This window comes from Zalophus californianus, chromosome 1 (genome assembly GCF_009762305.2).
Source record: "Zalophus californianus isolate mZalCal1 chromosome 1, mZalCal1.pri.v2, whole genome shotgun sequence".
Taxonomy (NCBI): domain Eukaryota; kingdom Metazoa; phylum Chordata; class Mammalia; order Carnivora; family Otariidae; genus Zalophus; species Zalophus californianus.
Genome location: NC_045595.1, coordinates 147,026,574 through 147,043,792, shown reverse-complemented (window position 1 = coordinate 147,043,792; position 17,219 = coordinate 147,026,574). Strand labels below are relative to the sequence as shown.

At 35.2% G+C, this 17,219-nt stretch overlaps 1 protein-coding gene across 7 annotated transcripts in view; it reads right to left on the bottom strand.

Annotated features, from left to right (window-relative positions):
- Nucleotides 1–17,219, bottom strand: part of ZNF148 (zinc finger protein 148) — a 122,875-nt gene that overhangs the window by 69,333 nt on the left and 36,323 nt on the right. For 4 of the 7 annotated variants that reach the window (XM_027582726.1, XM_027582720.2, XM_027582724.2 and 1 more), the window contains exons 2-3: nucleotides 14,054–14,189; nucleotides 3,844–4,192 (exon numbers count right to left, since the gene is read on the bottom strand). In XM_027582726.1, the coding sequence (XP_027438527.1) occupies nucleotides 3,844–4,176 (333 nt within the window). In that variant the 5' untranslated portion in view covers nucleotides 4,177–4,192; nucleotides 14,054–14,189. Of the gene's footprint in view, nucleotides 1–3,843; nucleotides 4,193–14,053; nucleotides 14,190–15,333; nucleotides 15,487–15,896; nucleotides 15,922–17,219 lie in introns of those variants that run through there. The other 3 variants (XM_027582722.1, XM_027582721.1, XM_027582725.2) reach the window with 3 other exon arrangements.

Here is a 17,219-nt window from a genome sequence, read left to right as displayed (position 1 = left end):
AACTTGTATAAAGAAGTACCCAAAAGAAATGAAAAAAGACTTGTACAAAATGTTCATAGCTCATAGCAGGTTTATCCATAAAGGTTGAAAACTAGAGATAACATGACCATAAAAGGGGAAATGAATAAACAGATTTTAGGACAATAACACAACAGAATATTAATCAACAGTAAAAAGGAAATGAACTACTTATGTATACATTCAACCAATATGGATAAACCAAAAACATTGTGCTGAGCAAAAGAAGCCAGACACAAGAGTTACACATGATTCTATATACATAAAGTTCTCAAAGGGACTGATCAGGAAGAAACACACAGAAACCTTCTAGGATGACAGAAATATTCTGTATCTTGATGGGTTGTAGGTTATACAAGTCTATGCAGTTGTCTAAACTCTGAACTTTAAACTTAGCATCTGAGAGCATTCACTTTACACTTTTCCTCAATTAAAAAAAATACATACACACACACACACACACACACACACACACACGTTTTTTTTTCCACTCAAAAAATATTTGACTGCCTACTACAGCCCAGGTATTGAGAACACAAAGGTTGAAGGCAGGATCCAGAAAAGGGACCTTATAGTCTTGTAAGCAAAGAAATGCAAAATGTTAGCTATCATAATGAAAATCAAACAAGAGAAATCTTTTCAGCTGAGAAGTAAAAACAAGCAGATTGCCAATCAAAGAATATTACAAGTATATACAACATATACCCAAGTAATAGAAAAAATCATAGTGGAGCTGGGCAAATAAAGTAATATGATACACTTCATGTATAAATGGGGGAGAGAAGCTGTTGAACTACTGTCTAAGGGGTTGTTAGAAGAGATCTGATCATGATTATACAGGCTCTTTCTGCCTCTACATTAGGCTGTATTTTAGCTGTTTAGCAACAGGAACCTCTAAAGAGGTTTTCATAGGGGAGTGAGAAATATAAAACTCATTCAGAAAGATCACTACAGAAACTATATGAAATACAGATAGGACAATCTATATTTATAGGACAATCAGTCCTATTAAAAAGGCTAATGCAATCTATAGACCACTTCATCAACAGGAAAACACACAATCTTCTCAAGCTCACATGGAACACTCACAGACCACTTTCAGAGCCATAAAACACACCTTAACAAATTTCAAAGAACAGAAATTATATGATGTATGCTCTCAGACAACAACAGAATTAATCTGGAAATTAGTAACAGAAAAATAGCTGCTAAATCCCCAAACACTTGGAGATTAAACAACATACTTCTAAATAACATGTGGATCAAAGAAGAAATCTGAGGAGAAATTAAAAGATATACTGAATTCAATGAAAATAAAAATACAATTTATCAAAATTTGTGGGATCCAGTAAAAGCAGTGCTTAGAGGGAAATTTATAGCATTGAATGCATATATTAGAAAAGATCTAAAATCAATCATCTAATCTTCCCCCTTAGAAAACTAGAAAACAAGAGCAAATTAATCCAAAATAACAAAAGAAATCATAAAAATTAGAGCAGAAATCAGTGAAACTGAAAACTAGAAATCAACAGAGAAAATCAAAAGCTGACTCTTCTTTTTTTTTTTTTTTTTTAAGATTTTATTTATTTATTTGAGAGAGAGAGAATGAGAGATAGAGAGCACGAGAGGGAAGAGGGTCAGAGGGAGGAGCAGACTCCCTGCCGAGCAGGGAGCCCGATGTGGGACTCGATCCCAGGACTCCGGGATCATGACCTGAGCCGAAGGCAGTCGCTTAACCAACTGAGCCACCCAGGCGCCCAAAAGCTGACTCTTCTAAAATAGGGATAAAATCAGTAAGCCTCTGGGGTGGCTGGGTGATAGGCATTGGGGAGGGTATGTGCTATGGTGAGCGCTGTGAATTGTGCAAGACTGTTGAATCACAGATCTGTACCTCTGAAACAAATAATGCAACATATGTTAAGAAAAAAGAAAAAGAAGATAGCAGGAGGGGAAGAATGAAGGGGAGTAAATCGGAGGGGGAGACAAACCATGAGAGACGATGGACTCTGAAAAACAAACTGAGGGTTCTAAAGGGGAGGGGGGTGGGGGGATGGGTTAGCCTGGTTATGGGTATTAAAGAGGGCACATTCTGTGTGGAGCACTGCGTGTTATGCACAATGAATTATGGAACACTACATCAAAAACTAATGATGTAATGTATGGTGATTAACATAACAATAAAAAAATTTTTAAAAAATCAGTAAGCCTCTACTGGGGTCTGGAGAAAAACAGGGAATCGTTGTCCAATAGGCACAGAGATTCAGTTTTGAAAGATGAAACAGTTCTAGAGACCTGCTGAACAACAATGGACATTAAAAGGATAACAAAGGAATATTATGAACAACTCCAGGCCCACAAATTTGATAATCTAGATGAAATGGGACCAATTCCTTAAAAGACACAATCTGTAAAAACTCACACAAAAGAAATAAACAATCTGAACAGGCCTACATCTATTAAGGAAATTGAGTCAGTAATTAATAACCTTCCAAAAAATAAAGTACCGGACCATAAGTACTCGCTGGTGAATTCTATCATACATTTATGGAAGAAATTATACCAATTCTCTACAATCTCTTCCAGAAGTCAGAAGCAGAGGAATACTCCTAGATCATTCTATGAGACCAGGATTACTCTAATATCAAAATCAGATATGAAAGTATTACAAGAAAACTAGACCAATATATATTATGAACATAGATACAAAAGTCCTCAACAACTTATTAGCAAATTGAACCCAACGATATATAGTAAGAATTATAACCACAACCAAGTGGGATGTATTATAGGTATATAAGGGTGGTTCACCATTCAAAAATCAATTAATATAATCCAACACATGAAAAAGCTATTGCAATGGGCTAGGTAAAAGTTGGTGAGCACATGTATTAGAACACAACTATAAGTATTATTCATTCATTCACACGATGTGCCAATACCGGGGATACAATGGAACATAAGACAAAATTCATGCTCTCATAGAGCCTATAATCTATCAGAGACACAGACACTGAACAAGTAACCCCAAGTCCCTATTGTAGGAACTCAACCTGGACTAAACAGAAGGGGAAGGCTGATAATGATGAACCACTAACTAGATAAAAAACAGGGAGGGGGTATGGCTGAGGGGAATATTATAACCAGGATATATGAAGGTTCTGAAGCAAAAGAAAAAGCACAGTATATTAGATATACTGAAAGAAATCCAGGTTTAATATCACAGAAAGAATAGAAGAAGATTACACTATGGTTACGATTTTGCTGGTCATCATGTAAAAATAAAAACACAAGAAGGCAAAAAAGTTATGGGTGCCTAAAAAACAATACTTTAGGTGATTAAACCACAACATCTAAGATAAACAGGAAAAATTAAAGAGCTGATATACCTTTTAAAAAGATAAGGAAAAAAATACAGGCACGAGGAATTGCCAAGTTACAGAATTTGAAGGAAAAACCCCTCAAGTGTCTGATCTTTCTCTAGTTATGCTCAAGATTCAATCTTTCTACTCCTCAAGGAAACCCAGAAGTTACAACAAAATCTTTAAAACGGAAGCACTTAAAATTTAATACACAGTAATCCTGACAGAGAAATAAATTTTATCCTGGAAAAGATAAGTTTCTAAAACGTATATAATACAAAAACTTAACTTTGCTTTTTCAAATGTGATTTCTGTCAACATTCAGCATATCAATTCAAGAACATTTGAACTATTGAGCCTTTAAACAATTTCCGAAATTTCCTCAATGACTTGAAGTATTACTTAACACAAAATTAATTATGTTTCTAACTATAAGTTATATTAATCTTATAAAGGAATTACTTACAGGGACATTAAGTGCATACTGTAGTCCTTGAGGAAGTCTTTCATGTGTTTCCATCTGCTCTTCATCATTTTTTACTGTCTCCTCATGGACCATGAGTTCATCATGTGATATCATATCCTGTTGTCTCATTTCACTTTCTTGTAACACTTCATCTGCAGCAAGGATCTCCTGGTGAGGCATACTCCGGTCTTGAAGTACCGACTCCTGCAGTTCCCCAGACACGGTAGACTGGCCAGACACTCCACCCATTACAACCATTGCCCTGGAAGACTGCATTTCGTCTATGCCGCCACATTTAAGAAATAATCCTTCCAGTTTGTCGTCAATGTTCATGCTTAAGTATAACTGCCTAGAAAGACCAAGTTTGGCAACAAAGCATAATGAATTAGTTTTATATGTCTACTTGATACTTTTTTAAAATTTCAATTATGAAAGGTACACACTTTAACAGAAAAATTTTATTCATGTAATTCATTATCATCTCCAATTTTAAAATTACCAAGATAAGTTTCCAAAGTCTGGTAGAGTAAAATACAAATTTTCATTTTTGGCATTAAGGCATAAAATCTTAATCTATTTCATTATGAAAAATGAGTATGACATAAAGCAAACTGGGGGAAAGTATTTGTAACAAAGGATTCATATCTTTTAATATATTAAAATGTCTTAAAAATAAAAAAGGTGCATTCATTAAGAAATTAATTGACAAACCACTATCAGGCAAATCACTATATATATAAAATATATAAAATGAATAGCCACTTACAGTAGTAATCAAAGAAATGAGCATTAAAACAGAGCCACCATATTTCATCCACCAAACTGGTATGACTCTTTAAATAAAAAAATACGTCCAATGTTGAGGTAGGTTAAAAAAAAAAAAAAAGACACTCATTTACTAACAATAGGAAAATAAATTAGCTCAATTATTTTCAAAGGTAATCTGGTACTATGTATCAAAAGCCATAAAAATGCACATATTCTTTGAACTGGTGATTATACTTTAAGAAACCTATCCCGATGAAACAAAATGCATAGAAAGTTATATATGAAAAATCACTAAAGTTTACATTAACAAAAAAATGGCAATACACTACGTATTCAATAAAATGAAACTGGTTAAAATATATTCATACATGTTTTAAACTATACTGATGGCTGTACAACTCAGTAAATTTACTAAAAATCCCTGAATTGAACACTGAAAATGGGTGAATTTTATTATGTGTAAATTATATCTCACAGTTTTTCTTAAAAATAAAATCAGAATAATGGCTACCCTGTGGGGGTTGCTTCTTATAATAGGTAGGAAACGGGAGATGTCTGAGTGCTGGCAGTATTTTTTCTTGAGTTGAATGCTGACTGCACAGGTGTACTCACTTTGTAAAGTTTTCAAGTGTTTATCTGCAGTATGTGCATGTTTCTGTCAGTTATTATACTTCAATAAGTTTGTTGGGAGCTCAAAAAGAATGTATGCAGTAATAAAAATATTCTTGAAAAATATCTGAAAATGTGGGGGAATATCCCAATATATTAAAGGAAATATGTGTTTGAATGTACAGGTTTCTAAAATGCTAACAATATTAACATTACCACTGGGTGGTTAAATTGTATTATTCCATATTTATATTTATCTCTAATTTGAAAACTTACTATAATAAAATTTTATTTTTTACACGTTTTTAAATTCGTTAAAATGAAATAAAAGTTAAACTTCCATTACTAATATAATCTTAACAGCGCATGATTAAATTTAATAGGTTATAAGAACTACATGCTATCAAATAATTACATTACCTTATTTACTCCATTATTTAGAAAAGACAGGCAATATTAAATCTGCCCTTCTAACTTTGTTATAAATTCAAATTCCACTGTGTTACTCTAGGAACTAACATAACAATCATGAAATCAAAGAAATTTCATCTTAAAGAGGGTGAAAGCACTTGTACAAAGTTTTTCAAAATAGACTGCTACTGTCCAACTGTGTAAAATTAACACATAACCTACCCAAAGGGAAGGGTCCACAAGTAGTATATGCATTAACTATGTTTCAGTTTGGTTACCTCTTTCCCAAATCAATCAGGTAGGTAAAATAAATGATCACATTCAAACAAACACATTACTGAAATTTAAATACTCTTTCATTTACTAAGGTTATCATTTACTGAGAAACTTGTACTTAAATGAACAGCTCAAAAAAACACAAACAGCAAAGTTAAAAAACACAAAAAATATAATTCATACTTGCTAATCTTATCTTCCCTGGTACCACATATTATCAGTCTAGAATACATAAAACAAAGGACCCAGAATCGGATTTTTACTTTTCAAAATCTTTAGCAGCAAACTTAGATCAAGCCCCACACACATCAGGCTCTCTGCTCAGTGGAATCCGCTTCTCCCTTTGTGCCCCCCAACCCCCACTCATGCTTGCTCTCTCTCACAAATAAATAAATCTTTTTAAAAAATCTACAGGACAAAGATTTTAAACAAATCACCAAATAACTGTTCTCTTCTAATATTCTATTTATCACATTTCTTAGAAAATCAACTATCCCACAAGTAAGTGAGACCTCGAGTCTTACAGGGCTAAAATTTGCTTATTCTGGCCATTTCTTGGGAGGTTCATACCAAATGAATTATATTCTTCTCTTTACTGTTTTCTTAAAGAATGTGGAAAGCCCCTAATTTAAAAGGGAATTATGTCTACACAAAGCCATCCTTTACTGCAATTTTTCATTGCTGCTACAGCCACTGTTGACATCGTTATTAAAAACAAAACACAAAAAACTGGGGAGCTTTTAAAGAATATGGGAGATGTAGAAGAAGTCATTAAAAAGGCAACTTAAAGAAACTGACCTAGGACAAAAGTTAAACAAAAAGTAGCCAAAGTTGAAGCTGACTTAACCCAACACAGGGTCTACATTTCCCTAAAGCAATGGTCCCCAACTCCACTGTTTTTGATCATGCATCTCATCACTTTTTTAAAATAGTATATCCTAATATACGCATACGATTTAAAACTATACCACTAAAATATTGTTAACAAAAAATGTACCTATGAAAACAAACATTAAAATATAATTTTTACTAACCTTATCCCTAACATGAGGCTAAAACAGTAAGTACTGAGGAAGTCAAAATACTCTGGGGATAGAGACTATTTTGGAAAAAAGGTAGGCTTACATTAAGTGCCAGGGTGAGGGACCTGGAACAGGAAGTTAACACACCTCAATATATAGGGAGTAAATGGAAAAGGAAGTGGAAAGACTAAATGTAAGACAAATATGACCTTCAAAATTTGCTTGAAAACAGGCCACAGACACAGAAAAAGGAATCTCTCTTCCTTTTTTAGGTATGGTTTTATTCCTATGACCCCAAATTAATCCATACATTTTGAGTTATTGGCTAGCCGAGAAATTGTTTTGAGACAACTTCCCTGAAATACCAGAAAATACCAAGATAACAGATTTCAGTATCAGTGAACACTGCTCTGACAAGGGTTTAAAGCAAGCCTTGGAAATATCAAAATGAAAACTGCATGCACCCTTGACCCAGCAACCTCACTGCTAAGAATACACACAATCCTATAAAGTAATTCATCAAAATCAACCAAAGATGTATGTACAAGGGTATCTGGTACAACCCTTTAGTGGAAAGAGACAGGAAACAACCTAAGCATCCACTGATAGAAGACTTGTTCAATTAATTATGATTCAACCATACAATGGAATACACACAGTCATTAAAAGGAATGAGGCCGCTGTATGTGCCAAGTGAAAAGTTCTCTGAGATACATTACATGAAAAAAATCAAGAAGAAGATACACAAAGTGAGCCATACTTGTATCATACATCTCAACAAGTAACTGGGCAGAGTAAGCTGGACAGGAAATTAGATAAGGTTCTCAAACAATAAATTTCACCAAGCCTATACAGTAAAAGGAAAAAGGACAAAGCTACATGAAAAATGATAAGGAAAGACCATTTTTTATTGTCCTTGAAACTCTCTTAACATGCACTTATCATCTTTAACTTTCTGCCTTCTAACTCCTGCATGGTCTCAGTCAAAGCTCCCATGTGTTTCACAGCACATTCAACAGCCTGAATACAACAAAAGGTCCTATGCTCAAGAGTTAACATAGGCTACTGCCCTTCTCTAATTTCAGTTATTTCCAAGGAGGATCAGCCAGGAGTAAAGAAAGGAAACTGATGTAATCAATCCATGTTACAATGTGAATAGTTAGGGGAGCCTGGGTGGCTCAGTCAGTTAAGCGGATGCCTTCGGCCCAGGTCATGATCCCAAGGTCCTGGGATCGAGTCTCACATCAGGCTCCTTGCTCAGCAGGGAGCCTGCTTCTCCCTCTCCCTCTGCTTGTGCTTTCTCTGTCAAATAAATAAAATCTTTAAAAAATTAAAATAAAATGCAAATAGTTAAATGTCTCTTCCTACTAAACTGTCAAAAAGCCAACTAATGCTTTTTGACCCAAACATCTATACAATTAATGGAAATTCAGGTGTTAGGGATATTACACAGCAGAGAGGAAGAAAGAAATAATGGTTCCTTTAAATCATGTCACTCACATGAGCGCCTGCTCTAGAAGAAAAAAAGAAATAAACAATTAATTTGTGTTCCCAGGAGCCTCTGTCCAACTGGGGAAAAAGAAGGGCTAGATGGAGTAATAAGCAACCAGTCACCCTGAGTTCCTTGTGACAACACATTCTTTTGTAAGGAACCCTGGGCAGCTGACAAAGAGTTTAAAACATCACAGCTGTTAAGAGCTGAGACAAGATGGACAATGATGTCCTAGGGCTAATTCAGCTTAAAGGGATAACTCTCTTTCTTCTGAAGTTTAGAGTTACCCAGAACAGAAATCATTAAAAACCAGAACATAGCAAAAGAGTGAAAAGAAGGAAGAGGCCAGCCCACCTCGGGGCAATTTCTCCTAAATCTCCCTTTAGCAGATTACTTCAAACTGCATTCTTTTCCCCCTTCCAAGCTATATTCTTCCCTCATCTCCATCTCCCTCTCTGTCAAAAAAGCTGACAGGTACAGCAACAGGGATATTTAGGGGGCCACAATACAGTTTCCTGCTCTATTCAATGATTCCCACACACTTCTTACCAGCCTCTCCTACTGAAAAATGTATGGTTCAGCTGTGTAAAAGTAATTCAAATTGTGGCCAATTAGGTAACCCGTACTCATTTAAGCCTCATGGCAATGCTCTACTCAAAGAGAACATAAATTATTAGCCATCACTTTCTCCTTCTTCCAGAAGGGACAGCTGACTCTCCTTGTCATCACCTTCTAATTTAATGCTTCTAATCAACTGTGTGCAAGCAATTAAAAAGTAAGCTTTATAGATTTGTAAGATGAAATGGAGTAAATAAGCTTTGACTCAGGGTTTTCAATAAAGAATTAAACACATGCGCTTTTAATACAAGCATTTGTGATAATTATTTCTAAACTGAGGGGACTGTTTGGGTTTGCTTTCAGAAGACAAAGTTGACAGAAGCATAACATATGGACAAGCTGGCCACTACTTCTCATTTTTAATCAACTCTGCAAGGCACTTAAAGTGCCTACTGATTTTTTTAAGGGAGTTCTATGCAATTAATAAGGAAAATACCTTTCTGAATTTATTAATAGGTTTGGGTCTATATTATAAAGTTCAGAGATTATCATAACCTGGAGAGGAAGGACAACTAATATGTGCTGAGGATCTACTAGCTGTAAGACACTGCTGGGTACATTTATATATGTGACATCACTTAACACGTAGAGTAACACTCAAGACAGTAACAGTATATCCCCATTTAACAGATAAAGAAACGGGTTTACCCCAAGTCATAGCTAGGAGGTACACTAGAAGGTATTTCAATACGGACTTAGCTGGTTTAGTGCACTTTTTGCCTCGCTATACTAAACTTCCCATCTTGGAAAAGGATCTGAACACATTAAGAACTCACATAGGGCGCCTGGGTGGCTCAGTTGGTTAAGCGACTGCCTTCAGCTCAGGTCATGATCCTGGAGTCCCGGGATAGGGTCCCGCATCGGGCTCCTTGCTCAGCAGGGAGTCTGCTTCTCCCTCTGACCCTCCCCCCTCTCATGCTCTCTCTCTCTCTCTTTCTCTCAAATAAATAAATTTAAAAAAATTAAAAAAAAAACTCACAGAACTCCTCCTCTTGTCACTCACCTACTCTGAGGCCACTCTGTCACGACTGCTTGGCTTGGTAAAGCAATCCAAGTCTCCTTAGCTGGCTACTCCCACCACATGGTACCACAGGAGAACTTTGTGACACAAAATCCCTTTTTCTCCTTTGGAAGGAATGGACACTTCCTACATTTGCTACTTTCCCACTTCCACCCATTACTCACATCTTAGTAAATTTCTCCTGTCATTCTTTTTTTCATAGGCTTACATACACCGTCTTAATCCTTCCATTCTTTCTTCAAACCTTTACCAAGTTACTTCAGGAAACTCCCTTCCTCTTTTACCTCACCATTTTCACTTGGAAATCAAACAAAATAATCCTAAATGTGGCTAATATAGGAGTGGTTCTAAAGATATACCTGTATCAAAGAAAAGAGGGCTGTACATTTTAAGGTGAAAACAGATTTGGAAGACTTCTGCCTAATCCTCTAAAATTTTTGAAAGCACCTAGTTCCCCTTCAGAACGTACACAAATATTCATCTGCCACTTTATCACCTTTAATTAAATCTTGCATTCAAACATGAATGAAATATTTCTCACTTAAAGATACTGCTTTTCTGTTTTATTTATTTAGTTTGGTTGTGTATTATTTTCCACCAACTTTTATTGAACAATGTAGAGCTTCCAACATTATGACTCAAAACAGATTATAGTGCGCAAGCTTAAGAATTAAACATCATTGTTTTCCAAAAAAAGAATAATTTCCAACTCAAAATATTCTCCCAAATCAACAATACCCTGCCTTGTACCAGAACCTATTCAACCTATAAACCTCACCTGAATGTAGAAGAAAAGTACTCAAAGGAACCTATTCTGAAATAGAAAAGCTAGGTTTTACAAATGACTTCTGACCCAAAGCATTTTCAGCAAACTCCTTGTTGTCTGGAAGATGCCAGTTATATTAATTTGGATATTAACATTTCTAACCCATGTACGAGTCAGCGAGAAATTACACCTTAAAAATTACCAGCATTGGAAACACAAATATCAGTCAGCCTCAAGATCAACTGGTGAGACAAAGCAAACCATGATCAATATGGAATTAACAATCTGCCACTAGTCATTCTTAAGAAGTTTCCTGTTCTCTTTCATCCTTCAAAAGGATAGTTTTATCTATGCAAACAATGCTTCACCGCTAATTTAAAAACAAAGTCTACTTCTTGTCTAGACATATTCCACATTCAGAAACCCCTTCAGATACACCTTTGTATAACTACCATTTTGCACCTATAAAGTATATCTTGTAAACTACACTTTGATGATTTTTAAATTACTGCTGATTCAAAACATTCCAAAAGGGGCATCATTTATAATAATGGCAATGGACAAAATGGTCTTTCTGATCATTGCTAGCAACAATTAAAGACATTAAATAAGAAAGTATAGGCTAAGATCCATCATTTTATACAATATAACAAGAAAAACCTCTGACCCATTTTTAACCACAGAAAAGTAATTTGTAAATATTTAAGTCAAAATTAACAGGCATCTCTATATGCCTGCATCCCCCTCAAATAAAGCAGAATCTAAGCATATTCTATATTCCAAATACTCAACACCAAAGTCTTCCAAAACAATGTAACAAGAAAATAGTGGTATCTATAAATATTAAAACATCAAATTTTTGGCAACTCATACTGTTTAAGAAACAGCTGTAATTTATATTGAAAAAGGGGGCGGGGAATAAAAAAAAAAGTCCAAACAAAACAGAACCCTACATTCTGCTGGATCTAGTTGTTTCATACATCACATCTTATGCCAATATCAACAATTCAAACATTAATGTTAAAAATACTTATTCTGTTAGGAAACTATGAAGTTTCTACAGTTTTGTATAATAAAAGGAGTATCAAAAACACTTCTTAAAACAAACTTCCCTGTACACTATGAGCATTAAACACTTAAGTTATTTTTAATATGTACTACATAGTAACCAAAACTTGTTTCAGAACAGAGAAGTGCTAACTATTAATATGAACATTTTTTAAACTTAGATAAATACTCTCACTTTAATAATACAAACCCTATTTGTTAAGTACAGAACTAAGGATGTAATTTTACCTTCAATACCAAAAACACCTATAATATCTTACACTATTCAGTAATAATCTTAGGTCAACAGGACTACTATAAATGCTGTACACAAGTACATAAATTTATCAAAACTGTTATTCAAATCTCTTAAAAAGGGTACCAAGGTTAAAATATATTGACATAAAATATGGTGGAAAATTGACAACTAGTTTCCAACCCTTTAATAAATTCTATAATAGAATATATAGTATTTGATACTTGTTTCAAAATACAGTATTTACAACAGGACAAGAACCATAAAATACAATGTATGATGACATATTTTTCATCTAAAAAGAACTATTTGAAGTGTATAATGTCCCTGAGATTAAGTTGTTCTGATCGTATCTAAACATTTAGAATAACAGACTCTTTAGAATTAGAAGGAGCTAGTTATAGATCATTTAGCTCTATGTGTATCTGAAAAGATCCTCCCATCCAAGGCCCCCACCCAATTGTTTTAGAGTCTAAAATAATAGACAGGGACGCCTGGGTGGCTCAGTCATTAAGTGTCTGCCTTCAGCTCAGGTCATGATCCCAGAGTCCTGGGGTCGAGCCCCCAGTCGGGCTCCCTGCTCAGTGGGAAGCCTGCTTCTCCCTCTCCCACTCCCTCTGCTTATGTTCCCTCTCTTGCTGTGTCTCTGTCAAATAAATAAAATTTAAAAAATAAATAAAAAATAGACAAATCATTTCACCCTAATGGCAGTGAAACAAAATGAGGAATTATCTCAAAGTCAATTCTAACTTCTAATACCTTATTCTATCTTATCAAGACCAGCAGTGTTTAGTCAAAAAAAAAAAAAAAAAAAGGCAAGATGACTATTCACAAAACTTGAACTGTCTCAGAATGCAAATAAGCACAATTTCCAAAGTATGTCCCAGGCCAAGAGTTAATGGCTTAGATAATAAAAATTGTATTTTAATGTTAATCCAAACTAGTTAATGGAAAGTAAATCTGACACAAACCCTAATATAACAAACAACAAATTCCCCCTTCTCCCCCCACCAACCTGTTCTCTCCTTCTTGCCTAGTAATAAAATATTATGTGAGACACATGGCTACCTAGGTAAGACTCATTTCCCAGCCTCCTTTACAGCTGATTGTGGTCATGTGACAATGTTATAACCACTGGAATATGAGTAGAAATGATATACATAACTCCTCTTAAAGGGAAGGAAAATGTCCTTCCTTCTTCCTGTTGACAGACATAATGGTAACCATCTGGGACAAGGGAGAAGCCACCTGTTAAGAATAGCAGAGCAAGACAAAGACGTCCAGGGTATGATGATTCTAGAGCCTCTATAAAATCTCAAGATTGTTTACACGGACTTTTCAAATAATGTATTTCTACCTTTAAAGCCTCTGTCACCGTGGCCATGTCTATATTTTAACAAATATCTCTAATATAAATGATTAGGCAAACATACAGTATGTACAATGTACAGTAACTAGTATGTTTTTTTCATATTTTATAAATTATATGCCAAACACCATTAAATTTGATTAACAGGTTTAACTAGTTTTCCCACGTATGAAAACAGAGTTTCCATAGAAATTCTGAAAAATTTAACATGGGTTTGTATGTGTTAATGATAAGTGGGTGAAAAATACAATACCATGCTAAAAAAAGGGTTAAAAGAGAAAAAGTCTTCCCACTTAAATTTAACTTAAGATTATATAATAAGCTACACATATTTTCCTGTGCTAAACTAAAAACCTAAAATGATATCATTGCTCCTCAGTTTTCTCTTAACAGTTTTCTCAAGAAAAAAGATTAAAATCCTAAGTTTCTAACAGATATAAACATCAAAACAAACTATAATACAAAAATCAACATGAAATTCTATCACCCAAAAATGGTTTCATATTTGAAAATATTAATTTATTCATGATTGTGAAAAACAAGTGCTGACGTTACCTGAGACTAAGGTAAAAACGAAGACTTCAAGGAAGGGAATGCTGTAGAGTTGAAAAAGAAATCATGGTTGAGTTTCTACCTTTCGTAAGCTTCAGAGACCCTCAACACCACTTTAATCACTTATGCCATCCAAGTCCTACAAAAAAAAAAAAAAAGAAAGAAAAAGAAAAACACACAACAAAATACATTACTTAAAGGAAAAAATACTGTACAAATACAACATGGAAAAACTGTATGAATAATGAAGTGATCATTCTTTGTAAATAGGAAGCTATGCCTGAATGACCAGTACAATGACTTGCTTTTAAGTCTGAAACCAGGAAGATAAAATAGTGGTAAGTAGTAACTGTGAAATAACCTTGGTCTCATAAAAAATAATTTGCCTAGGGGCACCTGGGTCGCTCAGTCAGATAAGTGGCCAACTCTCGATTTCAGCTCAGATCATGATCTCGGGGTCCTGGGATCGAGCCCTGCAAGAGGCTCCACACTCAGTGAGGAATCTGCTTCTCTCTCCCTCTGCCCTGCCCCTCCCCCCACGCATGCACACACCCATGATCTCTCGCTCTCTAAATCTTTAACAACTTTTTTTTAATGTTTTATTTATTTATTCATGAGAGAGAGAGAGAGAGGGGGGCAGAGGCAGAGGGAGAAGCAGGATGCAGGACTCGATCCCAGGACCCTGGGATCATGACCTGAGCCAAAGGCAGACGCTTAACCATCTGAGCTACCCAGGCGCCCCCTAAATTAATCTTTAAAAAAAATTTTTTTAAAGAATAATTTGACTAAATCTGGAGTCTACAGCTTTAGAGATATGTGATGCTGAGGGAAATTCAGAGGGTTACAGACCTAAAAAGCTAGAAAAGACAAAGCAAAAATTAAAAAAACAATTAATAGTACTATTCATATCTGCTCTGCAAAGTCTATGAAGTGAAGAGGGAAGCAAACACAATACCAGGCCTTACAAATAACAAACAGAACTAGTCATGTACAGAATATTTATTTATTTACAATAAAAACAATTTCAGTTGTAAAAATCCCATTAAATACTTAAATATAGAATAATAATCAGCCAGGTCACCTTTGACAGGAAAAGCTGACAATGAGTATAATCAACCATGAATCACAGGAAGATGGTATACCATATCCAAAAAACAAAAATAAAAATGAAGAACATAAGCTATACACAATAAATCTAACAGTATTTCTGAGCATAGTCAACAAACTCAAGTTTATGGAATTTCCTACCATAAGTCATTAAAAATACTAGATTCGTAGGGCACCTGGGTGGCTCAGTGGGTTAAGCATCCAACTCTTGATTTCAACTCAGGACATCATCTCATGGTCATGGTATCAAGCCCCATGTTGGGCTCCAGGCTTAGAGCAGAGTCTGCTTGTCCCTCTCCCTCTGCTCCTCTCCCCACTTGTGCTCTCTCTCCCTCTCCCCCTCTCTCAAATAAAGGCCTAGTTTGCAACAAAAAATTACAAGATTACAAAAAAATGAAAAATATGATCTAAATATTAACAGAAAATAGCAGTCATTACAGTTTCCAGAGTATCCCCAGATGTTGGTTTAAGCAAACAATTTTTCAAAACATCTATTTCAGATATGTGAAAAGAACACATTTTAAATTTTTTTAATTATGAAAATAATCAAAATAAGAGATTCTCAATAAATGTGCAGAAATTACATAAAAGAACCACATTGGAAACTCTGAAGTTGAACAGTAACTAAAACAAAATATTTACTAGCAGGGCTCAATGACAGATTCAAAATGGCAGAAAAATCAATGACCTTGAAGACTATCTACTGAAATTATCCAATCTAAAGAATAGAGAGGGGCACCTGGGTGGCTCAGTCGTTAAGGATCTGCCTTCAGCTCCGGTCATGATCCCAGGGTCCTGGGATTGAGCCCCGCATCGGGCTCCCTGCTCAGCGGGAAGCCTGCTTCTCCCTCTCCCACTCCCCCTGCTTGTGTTCCCTCTCTCTCGCTGTCTCTCTGTCAAATAAATAAGTAAAATCTTTAAAAAAAAGAGAGAGAGAGAGAAAATAAGTTGAAGAAAATTGAACAGAGCCTTGGAGACCAATTTATTAACATTTCTGGAGTCCCAGAAGGAGAGGACAGAAAGGACAGGGAAAAAAATTTTAATAAAATACCAGCCAAAACTTCCCATATTTTAGTAAAAAGAAATCAAATCTACAGGCCTTAGGAGCTCAATGAATCTCAAGTAGGATAAATACAAAAAGGCCCACACTTAGACACATCATAGTCAAACTGGTGAAAGCAAACACAAAGAGAAAATAATGCAAGCACAAAGAGAAAAATCACTCAGCATGCGCAGGGACCCAACATGATTAACAGCTGACTTTCAATCAGAAACAATAGAAGCCAGAAGACAATGGAATGACACTCAAAGTGCTGAAAGAAAAAAGCTGTCAACCAAGAAGACAAAAGAATTATCCTCCAATAATGAAGGCATAATAAAGAGTATCTCAGACAAAAAAGGCTTAGAGACTTTTTTGCTAGCAAACCTGCCTAACAAGAAATACTAAAGGAAATCCATCAAGCTTTTGGCTTTCAGGAAAAGACAACAGATTCAAATACACAGGAAAAAAAGAAGAGCACCAGAAATAGAAAATACATGGGTTAAACTAAAAGACTCTATATATTTTTCTCCTTTCTTCTCTCAACATTTTTAAAAAACATAAGAATGAGGGCGCTTGGGTGGCTCAGTCTTTAAACGTCTGCCTTCGGCTCAGGTCATGATCCCAGAGTCCTGGGATCAAGCCCGCATCGGACTCCCTGCTCAGCGGGAAGCCTGCTTCTCCCTCTCCCACTCCCCATGCTTGTGTTCCCTCTCTTGCTGTCTCTCTCTCTCTGCCAAATAAATAAATAAAATCTCTAAAAAAGTAAATAAAAATAATTAACATAAATGCAGCTAAAATAGTACTTAGAAGTTTATAACTTTATATATTTGGGAAAAAAAGATTCTCAAATCAATAACATAGGCCTCCACTTAATAAAACAGAAAAAGAACTAAACCCTAAAGTAAGCAAAAGGGAATAATAAAGATCAGAGCAGAAATTAATGAACTATAAAACAGAAAATTAGAGAAAAACCTGGTTTCTTTTAAAATTGACAAACTTTTAGGCAAACTAAGAACAAAG